The sequence below is a fragment of the Amphiura filiformis genome, chromosome 14 (genome assembly GCF_039555335.1).
Source record: "Amphiura filiformis chromosome 14, Afil_fr2py, whole genome shotgun sequence".
Classification (NCBI taxonomy): domain Eukaryota; kingdom Metazoa; phylum Echinodermata; class Ophiuroidea; order Amphilepidida; family Amphiuridae; genus Amphiura; species Amphiura filiformis.
The window spans coordinates 40,995,179-41,013,017 of NC_092641.1; the positions used below are offsets into that span (position 1 = coordinate 40,995,179).

The 17,839-nt window shown below is 37.8% G+C and overlaps 1 protein-coding gene across 1 annotated transcript; it reads left to right on the forward strand.

The window, feature by feature from the left end:
• Positions 1–7,722: 7,722 nt before the first annotated feature.
• Positions 7,723–12,673, forward strand: LOC140169419 (uncharacterized). Its single transcript, XM_072192679.1, has 5 exons — positions 7,723–7,735; positions 9,362–9,580; positions 10,724–10,888; positions 11,776–11,929; positions 12,574–12,673. Exons 1-5 carry the CDS (start codon positions 7,723–7,725, stop codon positions 12,635–12,637), a joined length of 615 nt encoding a protein of 204 aa, XP_072048780.1. The 3' UTR covers positions 12,638–12,673.
• Positions 12,674–17,839: the final 5,166 nt, after the last annotated feature.

Consider the following 17,839-nt stretch of genomic DNA (forward strand, 5'->3'; position numbering starts at 1 on the left):
CGGCAGCAAATGGCAAGTCAGGAGCAAGGCCTGTAGCAGTAGTTTGCCTCAACTCAACATATTGGGTATAGGTTTTCTTCATCAGAATGAACAGCTGTGCCTGATACTTGGTGCACATATCTAGTCCTGCAGATGTGAGATGCACTAAGGAAGGACTATGCTCTCCCACTGTTTATTCATAGGTGTGGTTCCCCCACTGGTCTCCAACCTGTCACCTAAAACTCTTTTAAAGTGTGCATGGCCTCAAACAAGACAAGGTACTAACTTCAGTAATGTCTGTATCTGAAAACTTCCACTGAAAAACGCTTTGCAAGTGTGTCAACGAGTGTCTGTCCTGGATTGAGGTACTCATACAGTGAAGCATATTGTAATAGGACTGTTTGCTGACTCTGTCAGCAGTGGGAGCATAGAGGGCTTTGAAATGAATAAGGGGGGACCTGGATGAACGATCTGCGTGGTAGGGAGCCCAAGAACCCCAGTCGTCACTAGTTAGCTGCGCTTCCAAGTGATCATCTACATAATTCAACCACTGATAGTCATATTGGAGGACCTGCTGCAGTGATCTGGATGCAGGTATTGGATGGCTGTTAATGTCATGCAGTGATGGAACATGAAAAATGTCATCCTTAGGCAAAGATACATCCACTGGGAGTGATCGCAGTCTTTTGGTACATGCTGATGCCAGTCCAATGGAAAACAGACTGAAATGACACAGTTGTTGATGAGGAATTATAATCAATGCGGTCATTTCCGCCAGTCGTGAAGACTCCTTTGGTGGCTTCAAGAACTACAACATCTTCCCATTTCCAATGAGTAATGAGTTGGCAATATCAATACTCAACCTCATTCTGCCGGCATGCCAACAAGACTCTCCTTTATAACCGTCATCATAATATACCTTTATTACCATCATAAGGGATAATGTGGCCTCTATTTCACGCAGATAGTGTGGCACACTCTGGGCATTTGCTGATCTTTTGTATACACCGTTGAACATCGGGTGGTTTAAGCCAGTGATAACACAAGCTTATCTGAAGCAGGATGTATATTGACATCGATGCAAGGGCCATCTAACAACATAATAGTAAAGATCTCAATGTTGGAACAAGAGAGTCTGCTTCTGAGGTATTTGAGAAAGAGCCTGAAAACATCTGCTTGACTGAGATCTTCATGAAACACCAGATCCCAACAACCAGATGACCTTTGTATTTCCTTGATGTCAGGGATCAAATTGACCATATCCTGTCGAAGAGGAATTTACCCGTGATCAAAGGAGTGCCAGATGATCAGGTTCAAGTTTCTTGAAACCTTAGGCTTTTATAATTTTGGCAGTGTGGGTTTCACGAACTATATCTGCCTTTCTATAAAGACTGCTAAAGGTATGCAATGTGGGATTCATAAACCATGCCACAGCTCATCCACCTTGTTTTCACCGGGCTGTTTCGGTATGTACTCCTCTCAGCCTTTATCAGCTTTGTCTGACCCACCTTCTGTTGGTTGACAGCGCCTCTGCAACGGCTCTACTACTACACTACTCGCACCACCGCCACAACCAGAGATACCATCTACTACTACAAAGCTAGGCAAATCGCCATACTCACTGAGATTTGAGATATTTTTCTGCCGTTTTGTGTAACACGCTTCTATTTTTTTAGGTTGGCCACATAAGTTTACCGATGCGGGATCTGTAATTGGCTCATCTCTGAAAAACTGACAAATAAAACACAAATTTCAGTCTCATGTATTCATACTGATCATTTTAAATCAAATAACGCTTGTTGCTATCAATAGAATGACTTGAAAATAATAGTAAAACTGTGTAAAAATATGCATTATAAAGTGTGTCCTCAAAGGTGCTTAAAATTAAGGTATACATATTCATAAGTAAGTTTGATGTTCATCCTTCTACCATATAGCCAATGACAGGTACCTCGGAATTCACATTTAAAAACCCTGGTACCCTTTTCAAAATACCTCGTATCACATAAACAGTGCCAGAAATGAGTTTTCCAACCCCAAATTAGTACAAATTGATATGTCACACAAATTTGTAGCTCAAATGGTTCAAAAGTTGTAAAAACGCCTATTTTAAAGATGGCGGCCAGCAGCCATCTTGAATTTGAGGGTCAAAATGGGCACGGATTCCCAAAACACCCCCAAAAATGAATTCCTCACCCTAAAGTAAACCAAATTCAACTATTTATAGTTTTTTTTAGGTGAAATGGTCCAAAAGTTAGAAAATACCTTATTTTGGGTACTAATTAGCATAATTTATGCTAATTAGGGGTTTTATGCATGAGACAGAGTGTCTCTTTGGATGAATCTTTTCTCTTGCCCCAAGGAACATCCATGCCAAGTGGGACCTTTGTTCTAAAAAATGCAGTGTTCAACCTCTTAGCAAGTCTACTATAGTGTAAGGCCAGAGGAAGTCATACCCCCTTTAATTAAGAAACGTTACCATCAAAAGAAGTAAAAACAAAACAAAACATAACAAACAAAAGAGAAACACAATGCATTAAAATAGTGCACAATGGTAGATTTTGTATCTAGGAACATTGATATTGCCCAATAAAATTGAACGTGTATGGCCAGCATTACGCTAAAAGAAATATATAGGTAACCTACTTTAAATTCAGTTTTTAATTCAGTTGACTGTGCGGGGTCAAACATGAAAACATTCCTTCTTCGTGTGATAACAAAAGTAAATGAAGGTAACCTTTTTTTAATTCAATTGTCTGTGTGGGGTCAAACATTTATTCCTTCTTCACGGATATGCAAATGGGAAAACATGATTTTGTGATATACAGAGTGTTTGATATATATTGTTGCCATTTTAAAGTTACACTCTGTGGATTATAATTATTGATTATTGTTTTATATTTAACCTTAAATATATCATATTTAGGTTGGTTTTCCCTGGAATAGGCCCTAACTTAGACCTAATGAAGAGCGTTTGTTACCAGTGTTGCCCACAGTATATGTAAATCAATCGCGCGACCAGATGCAATCTTGCAGTGTCAAACAAACAGCCGTATCAAAATTGTAAACATTTGCATTCCTTGCATCATTTCTTTTCTGACAATGTATACTTTTATGTACTTATCATCATTACTTTTAAATATACAATACAAACAATATCTAAAATTTCCCACTTTGAGTGATCCTGCCTGCCCCCTTATCTCAATATAATATTACACAATATAAAACATTTTAGAGCTATTAGACCTGATTTATTAAGCAAATTATTTGTAATGCATTTTACTAATGTTGGGTCCAAACATTTTTCGTTAAATTATAGCTATTTCATGGTCAAAATTAATTGTGGCAACATCATATTCCAAACTCTTTGCTCACGAAGAAGGAATTCTATTAAGTTGCCTGCTTGTAACAAAATGCCGTTAGTATTAAATCAAATGACATCCGTGTATTATGTAACATGTTTAACTTCGGATGAAGTGAACATACATTCTGATCACTGGCAACTCATAATTTCTTTTCTTCATACCAAGTGGTAATTTGGAAGGCTTACCAGCTTGCCACAAACTAAGTAGAGCAAATTCTAAATTTATAGCAAAATTGTCAAAATGCATGTGTGTTTTTTAGGATAAAATGCCAGTAACAACCACTTTTGAATGTTTTTTGTCACTTGATTGAAGAGATTCATCAGGATCGGTAGAGTAAACTCAGTATAGGTAAGGTTTTTAGTGTCTGATCCAGAATATTCACTTAGTGTCTGATCCAGAATGTTCAACTATCTCACAACTATTTCACATATTTGATAAGTTCCTGAGTCAGGGATCAAGATGGAAAACGTACACAAGTAAGTGAACATTCTGGAGCAGACACTAAGAACCTTATCTACTGAGTTTTTGTCACTTTTTGAAACGTTTTTAGTTTCTGTCGAGTGTCTTCCATTGATTCCAAAAACAATTTTATAACAAATTATGTCCAAACATAATTCTCAATTTTTGGGCAAATTGACCCTAAATTAAAGCTATATTATAACATTTGCTGAGGAGGACGCCCTCGATATATTTCAAAATTCTGTTTTTACATAATTATATTGTACTTTATTGAACTAACATCCCCTGCAAAAATCAAGACTATATAGGTGCTGTAGTTATGTAAAAATCCAATATTTTGAATAAAACGCAGAAACCGTCGTTTTATTATTACGATGGAAATATTATTCGAACGCGTAGACGATGTTCATAACATAGTACGTACACGGCGTGCGGGACAGACATACACATCAAAGAATAGTACCGTAACACAACCAACGGAATGATACACATTGGCGACATCGGCGCAGGTAGTAAATTCCAAGTTTCTTTGCTTTACCTCAGTTGTTCGGCTCCAAATTAAAAGGGGACATATCTGATTATAAAAACTAACATTTTATACAAAAGAAATGCTAATCTATTTTGTATGGAAATGTTATAATATGGCTTTAACCGAAAATGAAATTTGTATATTTGGCAACACCCCATTCCATACAGAGTGATGAGGATAAAGTTCTGAGGGGCCCGGGGGTAACATTTCTAAACGGCTTGCCAAAAATCGCTTGCCCCCCCATTCGGCCCGCCAAAAATCCCCATGCCAAATTTTGGGATACCAATTTGCAATCTTTAAATGGTCTATATACATGTTGTGAGCGCCGCGAGCAGGGAAATTTGCATATTTAAGCGTTTTCGTACGGTTTTCATAAGCCTTTTTAGAGTGTTTTATTTAAAAGGCGCCACAAGAATGTGTGCCAAAAGTCATTTTCGACCAACCAATCGGTACCCTTAACTTTGTACATTACAATCCCCGTATTCGAGCGTAAAAATGACTGATTGGCTACTCGCCTATATGCCTTTAAACACATAGTGGAACACCGATTGAATACTGAAGTTAAATATGCATCAAGAGTTTATTTCTTTAAAGAACATACCTCTGATTCTTCAAGTTTGTCCTACAAGTTCTTCCAAGTCTAGTCCTTCAATCGATCCTGTATATTTCATCCGGCAATTCGCTGCAGCTAATTGTCTCAAGTCTCCTGAACCCGGAAACAATTATATTTATATTTGTGTGTAATTTTGATATTGTGCAATATTTTATATGTATATGTGTTTTTTACTGGCAAATAAAATGATATGATATGATATGAAAGCCCGCCGAGTTCTCAGCAAGAACTGGTAAAGAAACCAGGTAAAAATTTAGTCCATATATTACTGATTCCACTGCATATAACATTGTTGCCACGAACCCTTTTATTATTTTTTTATGAAAAGCAACATTGTAATTGTATAATATTATTTTTATTTTTACGGTCTGTATATTGTTGGTAAATATTGAACTTTGCCTCAAATAAAGTGTATTGTGGTATTTTCTTTTCAGAATGTCTGATGAATCACCCATTACATTTGGGAATTATTCGGGGTTTCCGCTTAAGTTTGGTAATACACTATATTTAAACCATTGATAATCCAGTGGCGTGGGAAACAGCCATCTATAAATCTTGCATACGCAAGTAGGCCTACTCTAATGTAGTTTGACCTCAGAATGAGCTCTGCATAAGGGACGCACCATTAGATTTCCAGGGGGGGGGTGGGAGTTTTTTGAAAAAAAAGAAACTTCGCCCACTAGTGAGACGAAAAAAAAAAACTTCGCCCACCGCCCACTAGTGAGACGGAAAAACAAAATTTTGCCTCACTGATGAGCAAAAAAAAATTTCCCCACCCAACTTTGTATAAAAATTTACATTAAAATTGAAAAAAAAACTTTCGCCGCCTAAGGCGGCTAAAAAAAAAAAAATTGGTGCTCTCGGAGGCGAAAAAAACCCGCCTTCGGCGGCGAAAAAAAAATTCTGCCTGACCCAAACTCCCATATCCTCCCCCCGAGAATCTAATGGTGCGTCCCTAACTGTATTTCCTCCTCTCGTTGCCTTAGGTGATATTTTTTCATCAACTTTGAGCTATGTGGGGCGGCAGAAAATCCAGAAAAAATTTTTTGTGACCTTCCAAGGTCAGATTTTGATTGTTCACACTGTAGTGACTTTACTATACAAGTACCATTCTAATTTTTACCAAAGTTTATTGGTGAGGCGACGAAAAAAACCCCATTTTTACGGGTGGATGGACTTTTCAAGTAGTTTTTGTTTTTTTTTTGCAAACGTATTTTGAAAATGTTCTGAATTTTTTCAAAATTTTCTGTCACAATCAATAAATTTTGGCCCCAAACCGGCTAATTTTACATGATTTTAGCAACAAGTAAAAAAAATCTCCCAAAACGCAAAATCTGGATCGGTCGGGCCCGTAACTTTTTAACAAACGTTAACATAAGTTTAAAACTCCTTCACATTCACATTTAGCAACAGATGCAATCTGCATCTGGGAGTTCCCAAGATGAATAATTATTATAACTGTTGTAATGTGAAATGGTAATGGTCTATAATAGACATTACAACCCTGCATGTTTGTTTTTTCTAAAATTCTCTAGATGTGATCATCCCCATTTACAGTTTGGGGATAGTCATGACAGACTTTGTTATTGTCAACATGATTACATGAGAGGGGGTCCCTATCTCTTAAGAAATGGAGCTTTAAGGGGGTACTACACCCCTGGCCAATTGTGTGCCTACTTTTGCAATTTTCTCCAGAAATTATAGCGCATTGGTGACAAGTAAGGTATGTATATTATAGGGGCAAGGACTACAACTACTGCACTGGAAATTTTATTTCAGCACAAACAACAGTTGTGGAGTTACAGTCAAAAATGAGGGAAACCAATTATTTGATCAATAAATCAATAACTACTTGCCTTGAGTTGCTGAATTATCAGTGCAGTAGTTGTAGTCCTTGCCCCTATAATATACATATCTTACTTGTCATCTATGCGCTATAATGTTTGAGAAAAATGCAAAAATAGGCACACAATTGGCCAGGGGTGTAGTACCCCCTTAAATGTAAACAAGATATATCACAGAATTAACTGTTAAGCAAAGTTATTGTGATGTTTTTAACCGGGTCAGTATCGTTAAATTTTATTATTTTTCATAAAAGAAAATGGCAGGATTTATTTAGCAGGGTTGGTTTTCATTTAAAATGTTAATCGCTGTTGTTTCCCATAGCCCCTGCTTTCACCTATGGTCAGATCGTCAACATATTTCTACACGTGGATGTCCAATTTCTTGTCATTCTCTTGGGCACTGTTGATAATACTTAAAAGTATTATTGGGGCCAAGATTGTACCTTGTGGAACCCCTCCCAATAAAGTTTGCCATTGAGACAGACTATTTTCATACTTTACTCTTTTGTTGCCTACCAGAAATGAAGTCAGCCACCCACTGCACAATAGATGGTGACACACCCATGCTCAGGAGATTTGAATCAGCAATGCTGTGGTCGATGACATCAAAGGCTTTTGAGAAATCTGTTAGTATCAACGTACTGATTGTATCAGATTTCTCTGCCTCCGAGACCAACTAGTGATAAATATCTATCAAGCAGTGGGTAGTCGACATACCTTTCTGGTTGCCATATTGCCTCTCATCAACCTGAGATTGAAAAGAAAAAACACACAAATTTGGAAACCTTGCCTTCAACTATTTTGGCCAAGTTTGATGTAAGTGACACTGGTCTTAATTTGTCAATTGAAGGGGGTGTCGTCTTCGGAGGCGGGAAGGCATTTGCTTGTTTCTACTGTGATGGCACTACACCTTCTTGAACAGAAGTGTTTATGATGTCTGTGACAGGTGAGCTAAGCTCAAATCTTTTAAAACCTTCTGAGGGATGTTATCAGGACCACCCGTTTTCAAAACCGACACCTTCTTCAAGTCACCATATATCTCTCATGGCTGGAATTGAGGGGAGGACGACTTTGTCAACAAAATGTGCAGGACAAACAGAAATTCCGTGCAGGCAGCTCAGATCGAGCGCCCTCATATATATTTAGTACTTTTGAACTAAATTGTACTACTTTTATAGGGGACTCCATAGCATTGGACACGAATATCTAACTGCTTGCATGGGCGTCAATCCGGGGGGGGGGGGTTCCCCCTACATTTTGGGATGGAGGGGACACAATATCAAACCGGCAAATACTTCCCTGGTCTAAGTAGATTAGCTGAAAAATACAGGTAATATTCGGTATTATATCTTAATTTTTGGCTAAAATAATATAAAATTGAACATTTTCTCGCGCGCACTTCATCAAACTTGATCGGTAAAAAGCATTTGTCTATATCTTACTCCTGTTATATGTGACGTGTCATGTAAAAAGGAGACACTTTGGGCAGGATCGTAAATGGAGAAATAGCCAAAAACCTACCCGGGGTGATTTTTTCACAATTTGGGTTTGTTGCGAATTTGTGATGTTATTAATATTAAAAAATATGGTCTGATAGTTTCAGACCGGAATATTTAACTGGCATCTTGTATTTTTTGAGACATTTTTCAAGGTAATTCCTACTCTCTACATTGTCAATAATATTTTTAAAGGCCGATATCTCAATTTCCAATTTTATAATACCCTAACTTACGAACTCAATATCTACACTTTTCATTGGAGAAAATGGCGTTGTGGAGCAAAATATCTCTATATTTAAGATGTGTAAAAACCTCAAAATTGATAACCTGCCCAAAAGTGTCTCCTTTTGACATGACACGTCACATATGGTACACCACCGACCGAAATAGAGGGCTATTAGGAGACTGAGGAAAAAGACGGATTAGTAGAAGGATTGAAGAAAGTAAACAACACGCAGATAAACATGACAAAGCCAACTAAATATTAAATCAGCAGGGGTTAAATATTTCCTTCTTACAGTTCTCTCTTTGACCCCCATCCAACGACTCAGGGGGGCACATCCCCTCAGACACCCCTCTTCCAGATCATATTTCACAAATATTGTGCCCCTCCCCCACCCCCACAATCAACTTCGGATTGACGCCCTTGACTGCAAAGACATCCTTTTCGTTGTTATGGTTCATGATATTTCTTGTACAATACGTATGAATCTGAATATATTACGTGACTGAAAACCAGTGGCGCCTGTGGTAGAAGCATTAAAACTTAGGGCGACCAGCATATTTTGTGCTGGTACTACTGTGACATTTGGGTGCCAGAGAGGGATACAAATCTTTCATATTTATTTGTTCTCAGCAGCATTAAAATAATCGTATGTCATGAACCATTAATTTTAATAGAAATTCCTCATACTGTAATCTAAAGCATTATGGTTTTTAAGTGGATTTGATTTTAGTTTGATAAAAAAGGACTCATTTTACTTTATCGACTCATATTATGCTAAGCTACCAAGAAGCTGCGCAAACACCCAGATGTTGTGAATAAGTTAATTCTTCTCAGGATTATTTTACAGGTAATATCTCAGTCATGATGAAGATGAAACTGGTCGTCACAGTTGCTGGTATTTTCATCACGTTTTTCAACTTTGCGAATTCCGAAACGGAGGACTGTGTAGCACTCTGTAATCAATGCGTTGAGGTCTCGGATACCATTAACCATATGACATGCACAAAGCATTGCAACGAGCTGAAGGAGAAGAATGACGATAAAATTTCGTGTCAGCAAATGACAGGTAAATATTTCTATTTCATAGGCGTAGATCACTGGGGGATGGGGGATAAATCCCCCAATATTTTGCCAGGGAAATGATCCATACAATCACCCCCCCTCCATCATACAATCACCCCCCAATGTTGACGCCCGTATTTGGGTTTCTGACCAAGTTAATCACATATTTGGCCATAAAGCCCTTTTTTTTTCAATTTGTCGTGTCCGCGCACCAATCCATAGGTACACTATTAGCGAAGACCATAACTAGTCCATTTTTATCATGGTTTATGGAAACAGTGATATATCTTTACCTACTACAAAATGGATGTGAAATTATCCTGTGCTCGCATCGCTAAATGGTGCATTGTTCCATTTACCCATAAATATGATCATATGTAATATAGGGTACACGCGTTAATTTCTATCGGAAATTTAAAAAGGTACTAAATTCCATTTTGCATGCTTTAGTTTAGAAGAAGATATTCTGCCTAGACTGGCCTGTCCGAATCCATGAAATACACAATGGAATATGTAGGACCTTCTATTTACGATAACTGCAAAACGACATAATATGCACTAATTTGATGAGCAGAATTCATTCGCCCCATCCGCACCAAACTGGTGTTATAACTGCCAAATGGGGAGTAAAAGCGTTGCTTCAAAATCAATTTTATATTGTATTGTATTGCATTGTAAACCTTCATCATCATTTTGTCATACGATTGAGGGAACATATTTTAAAATTCACGCAACCCTGCATCAGTTCACATTTCAGGTTGGATGTGGGGGATTGCTTCCATCAATGGATGCAATTGAGGTGTAGGAATGCGTGGAATCGGATACGTGTGTATGTCCCGTAAAAAACCCATCCCGGTTAGCACCATAAGTATAAAAAAAGAAAGAAACGGTTATCAGATTCTTATCCATAAAATAGGAGTAGTGTAGTCGTATTTTATGACCAGTGCGACTTTAAATCGAAAAAAGAAAGAAATTGGGCGAAATCAGGAACTTGAGCAGTCATTATTTTTGACCATAATTTGCAACATCACCCTGGGTGGCATTAAAATCAGCTAATGCAATTTTCGGCATTTTGAAGCTTCAAATGTTTTTAATGGCAAACTGGTATCATCTTGAATAGGTTGAATGAACTCTTGCCTTTTTTCAGCACTAAACAAAGGTAATCCTTCCCTTGGAGACGAGATCAAAGCATTTAATGCAAAAGTATCAAAATTGATCGAAGGCGGTGACTATTCTGCCATTGTTGAAGAGATATACACTGACGACTGTTTGATTGTGTTCGATGGATATGCACCTGGATTTGGTAAAGAAGGTAAATAACCATTTGACATCTCGCAATTTGCAATATTATGTTACAGTGACTTGTAATATTATAGTGTGTTGCCCGCCCGCCTAGTTGGTGATCTGTCGGCAGCCCATCTTGTATGCATTGATTTAAGTTTTAACACTTGTATGAGCATGGCCTTTTTTCTTGACTATACTCGGTTCGCACTATGGTCACTATCTCACATGGCGCAAGAAAGTCGGATCGCGAAAGTCCATTTCAAGTGAGACGGTTAGGGGACTTTTGCGATCAGAATCTGAGTATAGTTGGTAACTAAGCAAAGGCATTAAGTATATAATAGGTTTAAAGCTGTTGTGTTTTTTTTGGGTTTTGGCCGAGTTAAAACGTTTAAATATCATTAAATGTAGAGTTTTATAGAGGTCATGAAACGTTTTGTATGAAAAACGACAACAACATTTAATGGTCTCAAAGTGTTAATATGTTTTGCCAAATATTTCGTCAACCCTTAAATAACATCATGTTAAAATAGTTTTCAGTAAGTTTCCAAACAATGAGTTTTTAACAATTTATCAAAACGTTGTGTACACTTTATATACCCTTATAGCTTCATCGTATTCTCAATAATTTCAAATAGAAAGAATGATGCTTTATTTACGCTCATTTTAAAGTTGCATTTTATAGCGATGAATAGTTATTACACAAGCATTCAGGCTTGTAAATCCTGGCATTCGTTCATTTTTTTCTTTAAAAACACATTGGACGTATAGGGTTAAAAATGCGCGTAAATAAACCATCGTTCTGTTAGTAAATTATTGTGAAAACGACTATAAGTTCTGCAGCTAAATTGGCGTATTTACAACGGTGGAATGAATATCTAAATTTATTAATTTTAATTATCATATACTTTTGTTCAGATACGAAGCAGGTTTGGTTCGATTGGTTCGAAAGCAATCCCAGCTTTAATCGGATTTTATTCACTACCACTGCATTCGGTGAGAGCGGTGGATATGTTTGGGAAGATGGCATCGCAAATGCATATCATGACGACGCCCTTGTTGGTTCTTGGCGGTAAGCTTAGTATCTATCCGTTTTAACATGATTAGAATTATACAAATAAGTACCAACAGTGGGAGGGAGTGCCCGTAACAGTTGCCAGTGATTAAACGCTAGAAGAGACTGTACAGCATGTACATTAACTAATCGCAGATTTCAGTCGTGTTAGAAAGTAGCCACTTTATCTACATTTGCCCTGGCTAAAGACTATCATAAATGGCTTCCTAGTATGTGTGCATATATTGCCGCTTATCTATTTCAGAAACGGTGGCTCTGGAAAGAGCCGTTTATTATATTGGGTTCTCCTTTCCTAGAGACGATTCGATGGCCTTGAAAAGAGCCGATCAACTGGATTGCCCCTTGTCCACTGGAATTTAAAAGCAGTCTTTTATAACAGGTGATCATTCACCAGACAAAAAGTACATATACTTCTGAACACGGCATGTACTATTTTTTGCCCTGATGTAACGCAATTTTCCCCACATTTGGTTAACGCCAGTAGGGGCGCTACGGGGGGCAATCCCCAAATACTTGTCTTAACCCCCCCACCCACTTTGAGGCAAAGCCCCCAAAATTACGTAAATATCCACTGTTTCAGTCTAAATAGTAATTTCCATAATTCTTGAAGAACATTATGTTGTTGTTTTTTTGTTTTGCAGGTATATGTATGTTTACAAACGCGTAAATGGAAATCTGCTTCTTTTCATGGACATAGACTTCTAAAGAAATACGAACAATTCCGTATCTGCTTAGAGTTTGCGAAATGAAGTTTGCCAATTTACTTCTACTTCTATATCAACTTCAATTATATCGATTAGTGTTCTTACTTTAATGTACTTCAACGCGAACGTTTTATTACTTACTGCACCAACAGCATCTCGATACTTAAAGGGTATATCTATTGCAAAAACAAGTTTAACTCCAAGAGAACAAATATTACATTAAAAGTTAAGTTGACACTCGTTGCAATTTTATGCGTATTTCCCATTAAAAAAAGAGACATTTAGTTGGTAAAGTTCGGCCTCGTACGGGTCCTTGCCCCGTTCGAAGCGAAATTAATTTTCCAGGCAGCGGGCTGAATGACGAAAGTAAATGAAGCGGACACTATAGGGGAGAGTGGGGTAATCCCGGATATCTTTTCATTCAAGCCTATTACTACACATTAAAACAACGTAAGATAGAATCTACCAAAAAACGTTGACAACGTAAAGAAATCAGCAAGTTTAAAAAACCCACCTCGGCTCACTTTTTGAAACTTGGTCCCATTTGTAAAAGGTATTGATTTAAACTTCATCATATTATATAAATTTAAAACATTTCCAGAAGTGTAGTAGGCTTGTAATCTTGTTGGAAACGCTGTATTCTGTTATCTGTTGAAATAAAATAAAAACACTGATTTGCTGTTGGTATTCAAAATGGGACCAAGTTTCAAAAAGTGAGCCGAGGTGGGTTTTTTAAACTTGCTGATTTCTTTACGTTGTCAACGTTTTTTTGGTAGATTTCTTTTCTTTTTTTATGAATGTAACCAAGCAGCTCCAAGCTTGGAAAGTCATCAGGTTACAAAGTGCTCCATAAAACGAAAAATAGATGTTTGAAGTTGCTGTTCATGATTTATGACAATAAATAATTAAACAAAACATTATCAGTCGTTTATTTTTAAAACTTGCTCGTCACGCGTGACTGAGACGTACACAATGATCAATATATATTTTAATATACTTTAATTATTCAAGGCAACGTAAATATGTACAGAAAATGTAAATATGAACAACACACACCCAATGTTGACAATGCCAGAGAGATACGGAGTTGGAACTGGTAAATGCGCATATATTTAAGCCTATACTACGGAAACGTCTAAATGCTCCGACTGGGCAAGATAATCGTGTTTGAATGTTTGTGGTTCTTTATAGCCCTGCGGGGCAATCCACTTGGCTATCCAAATTTCGCGGTTTGTGGTTCTTTGTAGCCCTGCGGGCCAACCTAGTTGGATATGCCTATTAAGCGGCGGTTATCTGCGATCTTTCGTGCTTTGTGGTTTTAATTTCCCTTATCAAGCACTGCCCTCTATCGGGAGCTAATTTATAGTTTAAGCTTGTTGGATATCCATATTTCGTGGTTTGTGGTTCTTTATAGCCCTGTGGGGCAATCTAGTTGCAAATACAAATTTCGCGGTTTGTGGCTCTTCATTTCGTTTCATTTCGTTTATCGCGGTTTGTGGTCTTAATTTATTGGATATCCATATTTCGCGGTTTGTGGTTCTTTATAATCTATAGGCCTGTGGGCAATCTAGTTGGATATCCAAATTTCGCGGTTTGTGGTTCTTTGTAGCCCTGCGGGCCAACCTAGTTGGATATGCCTAGTATAAGCGGCGGTTATCTGCGATCTTTCGTGGTTTGTGGTTTTAATTTCCCTTTTCAAGCCTGCCCTCTATCGGGAGCTAATTTATAGTTTAAGCTTGTTGGATATCCATATTTCGTGGTTTGTGGTTCTTTGTAGCCCTGTGGGGCAATCTAGTTGCATATCCAAATTTCGCGGTTTGTGGCTCTTCGTTTCATTTCATTTCATTTTATCGCGGTTTGTGGTCTTAATTTGTTGGATATCCATATTTCGCGGTTTTTGGTTCTTTGTAGCCCTGCGGGGCAATCTAGTTGGATATCCCTATTAAGCGGAGGTTGTCGGCGATTTTTCGCGGTTTGTGATTTTAATTTCCCTTATCAAGCCCTCTATCGGCAGTTAATTTATAGTTTAAGCTTGTTGGATATCCAAATTTCGCAGTTTGTGGTTCTTTATAGCCCTGCGAGGCAATCTAGTTGGATATCCAAATTTAACGGCAGTTGTTGGCGATCTTTCGCGGTTTGTGGTCTTAATTTGTTGGATATCCATATTTCGCGGTTTGTGGTTCTTTATAATCGATAAGCCTGCGGGCAATCTTGTTGGATATAATTTCGCGGTTTGTGGTTCTTTGTAGCCCTGCGGGGCAATCTAGTTGGATATACCTATTAAGCGGCGGTTGTCAGCGATCTTTCGCGGTTTGTGATTTTAATTTCCCTTATCATGCCCTGCCCTCTATCGGGAGCTAATTTATAGTTTAAGCCTGTTGGATATCCATATTCGTGGTATGTGATTCTTTGTAGCCCTGCTGGGCTATCTAGTTGGATATCCAAATGTCGCGGTTTGTGGTTCTTTATAGCCCTGCGGTGAAATCTAGTTGGATATCAATATTCAGCGGCAGTTGTTGGCGATCTTTCGCGGTTTGTGATTTTAATTTGTGACAATTTATAATATTTATTGCAAATATAATTTCAGATTGAACTGTGAACAGAGCCAATGATAAATGTGTTTTAAATGACGAAGATGTCATGATAGTCAGGCATGGTGAAAGCATCTGGATGGTGAAAGTAGGCCTAGGCCTAAATGAGAATAAAAAATCAAACATGTTTGTTTGATGAAAAAAAAATATCATAATAGCAATGGATGTTCGAGATGGTGTTATTCTTGATTTATGACAATAAATTGGTTAATAAAACATTAAGAAAAAAAAGTGTTGGGAAGTTTCGAACTTGAGCAAAAATTCATAAATAGATTAGAAGTCCAGGACCTTAACCGCTTCGCCACGGGGACGACCCGATATTACGACGTGTGAAAGTGGAGTATTTATTAATATGAATGTATGCTGTGGTCCGGAAAGAATAAAAGAATTGCGAAAAACTTGATTTTTTGGCGAATGGGATCCAGAATTTGTATGTAGGGTATCCAGGAATATACTAGGGTATATTTGAAAGTGAATCTCAAAAGGTAGTGCGACAGTGACAGCCATGTATGGCTGTAGCAGTGACGAAAGATTGTGGATATCAGTATGATTAGCTATGATTTTCCACTAATTTTGGCTATGAAATACCGCGTGAAATAAAGCAAGAATGTTTATTTATTATCAAACAATCGGATTGACTGTATGATTGGTGTAACTTTTTGAATTAATGAGTTATTAAAATATTACACTTTGGATATTAAATACGATTTAGCATGGTTTTAGATATATTTTGTACCCAGCGAAAAATATCATAGAACAATAGCGTTTTGTTTCGTGTAAATATAGTCCCGCGGTGCATCTTCTTATTCTTCTTTATCAGTCGTTTTTTAAAAACTTGCTGGTCATGCTACCGCGTGACTCTAATAAACCATTATCAAGAGTGGGATTACCCGCCGTTTCCATATGTTCACGATAACATAATGGCCTAGAGCTCTTTTCATGTTTCATGTTAACTAAATCGTCCAGAAACGAGTTGGGCCACTTTTGACATATTTGTGCATATTAAGCTTATTTTACGTAAAAACGACTTTCAGGATTAGCAATTGCATTCTGCTTTTCAGGAATAAAAAGAGGTCTTGGCGTAACTCTGATTGGCAGTCAAATCAGTAATATCTTGGCTAGGAGAAAAACTTTACCTGGTTTCATTCCTAGTTTACTTGGTTTCATTCCTAGTTTAAATGCTATGACCGATTTTACCTGAGCCATATTTTGTAACACGAACTCCGAAGAGCGGGGTTGTTGCGACCCTCTTAATTTTCATTATTATAAACATCATATGAAGAGCTTATTTCCAAACTGTGTTAAGTCCACCACCCCATGTGTTTCATTTACTTGTGTGATACAATCACAATTACTTTGACAAGTTTGAAATTAGCAACGATGAGAGTATTGTTGCTGTGCATCCATCCACTGTTTGCTTTGCAATGGTGCATCCAACTGATACCTATAGCATCATACACTATTGCAATATCGCACATGTAAATCAGATACATGGGTTTGAGGACATAACTTGGTTTGGAAATAAGCTTTTCATATACCATTATATTTAGTTCTAATGTATAGCTATGGGTGTCCTCTATCCAGTGATACCAAAATAAGTACAAACATTCCCACATAATGTCGCTATGACATCATAATGTGAGGGCGCCCATGTAACTGGTTTGAAATTACCAAGTCTCTAGCTTACTTCTAAGGTGAAAAACAAAAACAAACAAATAGGACATTTACTGGAAAAGTTGATAATACATGGTGTGAGTCTTTCGCGAATTTAACGATTCTGCCTGATAGAAATCCAGTCTCTCTACTATAATTAAAGACAGAGATAAAAACAATTTACCGCATCTGATGACACTGTCAATTACGATCCTTGATTGGTTTACACAGGTTAATCAGCGCGTAAAAGGAAGACCGATCTATCTGGTGCTGATCGGAGAAAAGGAATAGCAGCAAATGGCGAAAAATACGTACTTTTACTAGACTTGATCCACCAGTCCTTCATGCTTCTGTCACACTACACCGAATAGGTCTTCCGTACAAGAAACGGATGGTATTTTAGTAAATCCGTTGTTGTTCGTCAATGATCGTTTTATGTTCTTTTTATGTCCAGCTATCATCCGCCAAATGCGTTTCGTGTTAGGTGATGTTCGTTAAGTCCGTCGGCATGCACAAAACTTGAAACGGAGTGTACCGAATACACATGTTCGGTATTTATCCGATGTGTGTTCGTATGGTGCTGAATATTGCCGGAGTTTGTTCGCTCTCCTTTCGTTCATGTTCGTTCTTTGTTCGTTGCACTCGGCCCGTGTTCGTTGCAAATACGTTCCTGTGAGGCCTTCACCACCGGATAGCATATTTTTGCATTCGGTGATGTACGTTGACCCAGACCGTGTTAGTGTCACACTACACCGGATCGGTCTTCCGTATAAGAAACGGATGGTATTTTAGCAAATCCGTTAGTGTTCGTCAATGTTCGTTTTATGTTCTTCATATGTCCTGCTATTATCCGCCAAATGCGTTTCGTGTTAGGTGATGTTTGTTTAGTCCGTCGACAATACTTTTCAAGTTTTGTGCATGCACAAAACTTGAAACGGAGTGTGCCGAATACACATGTT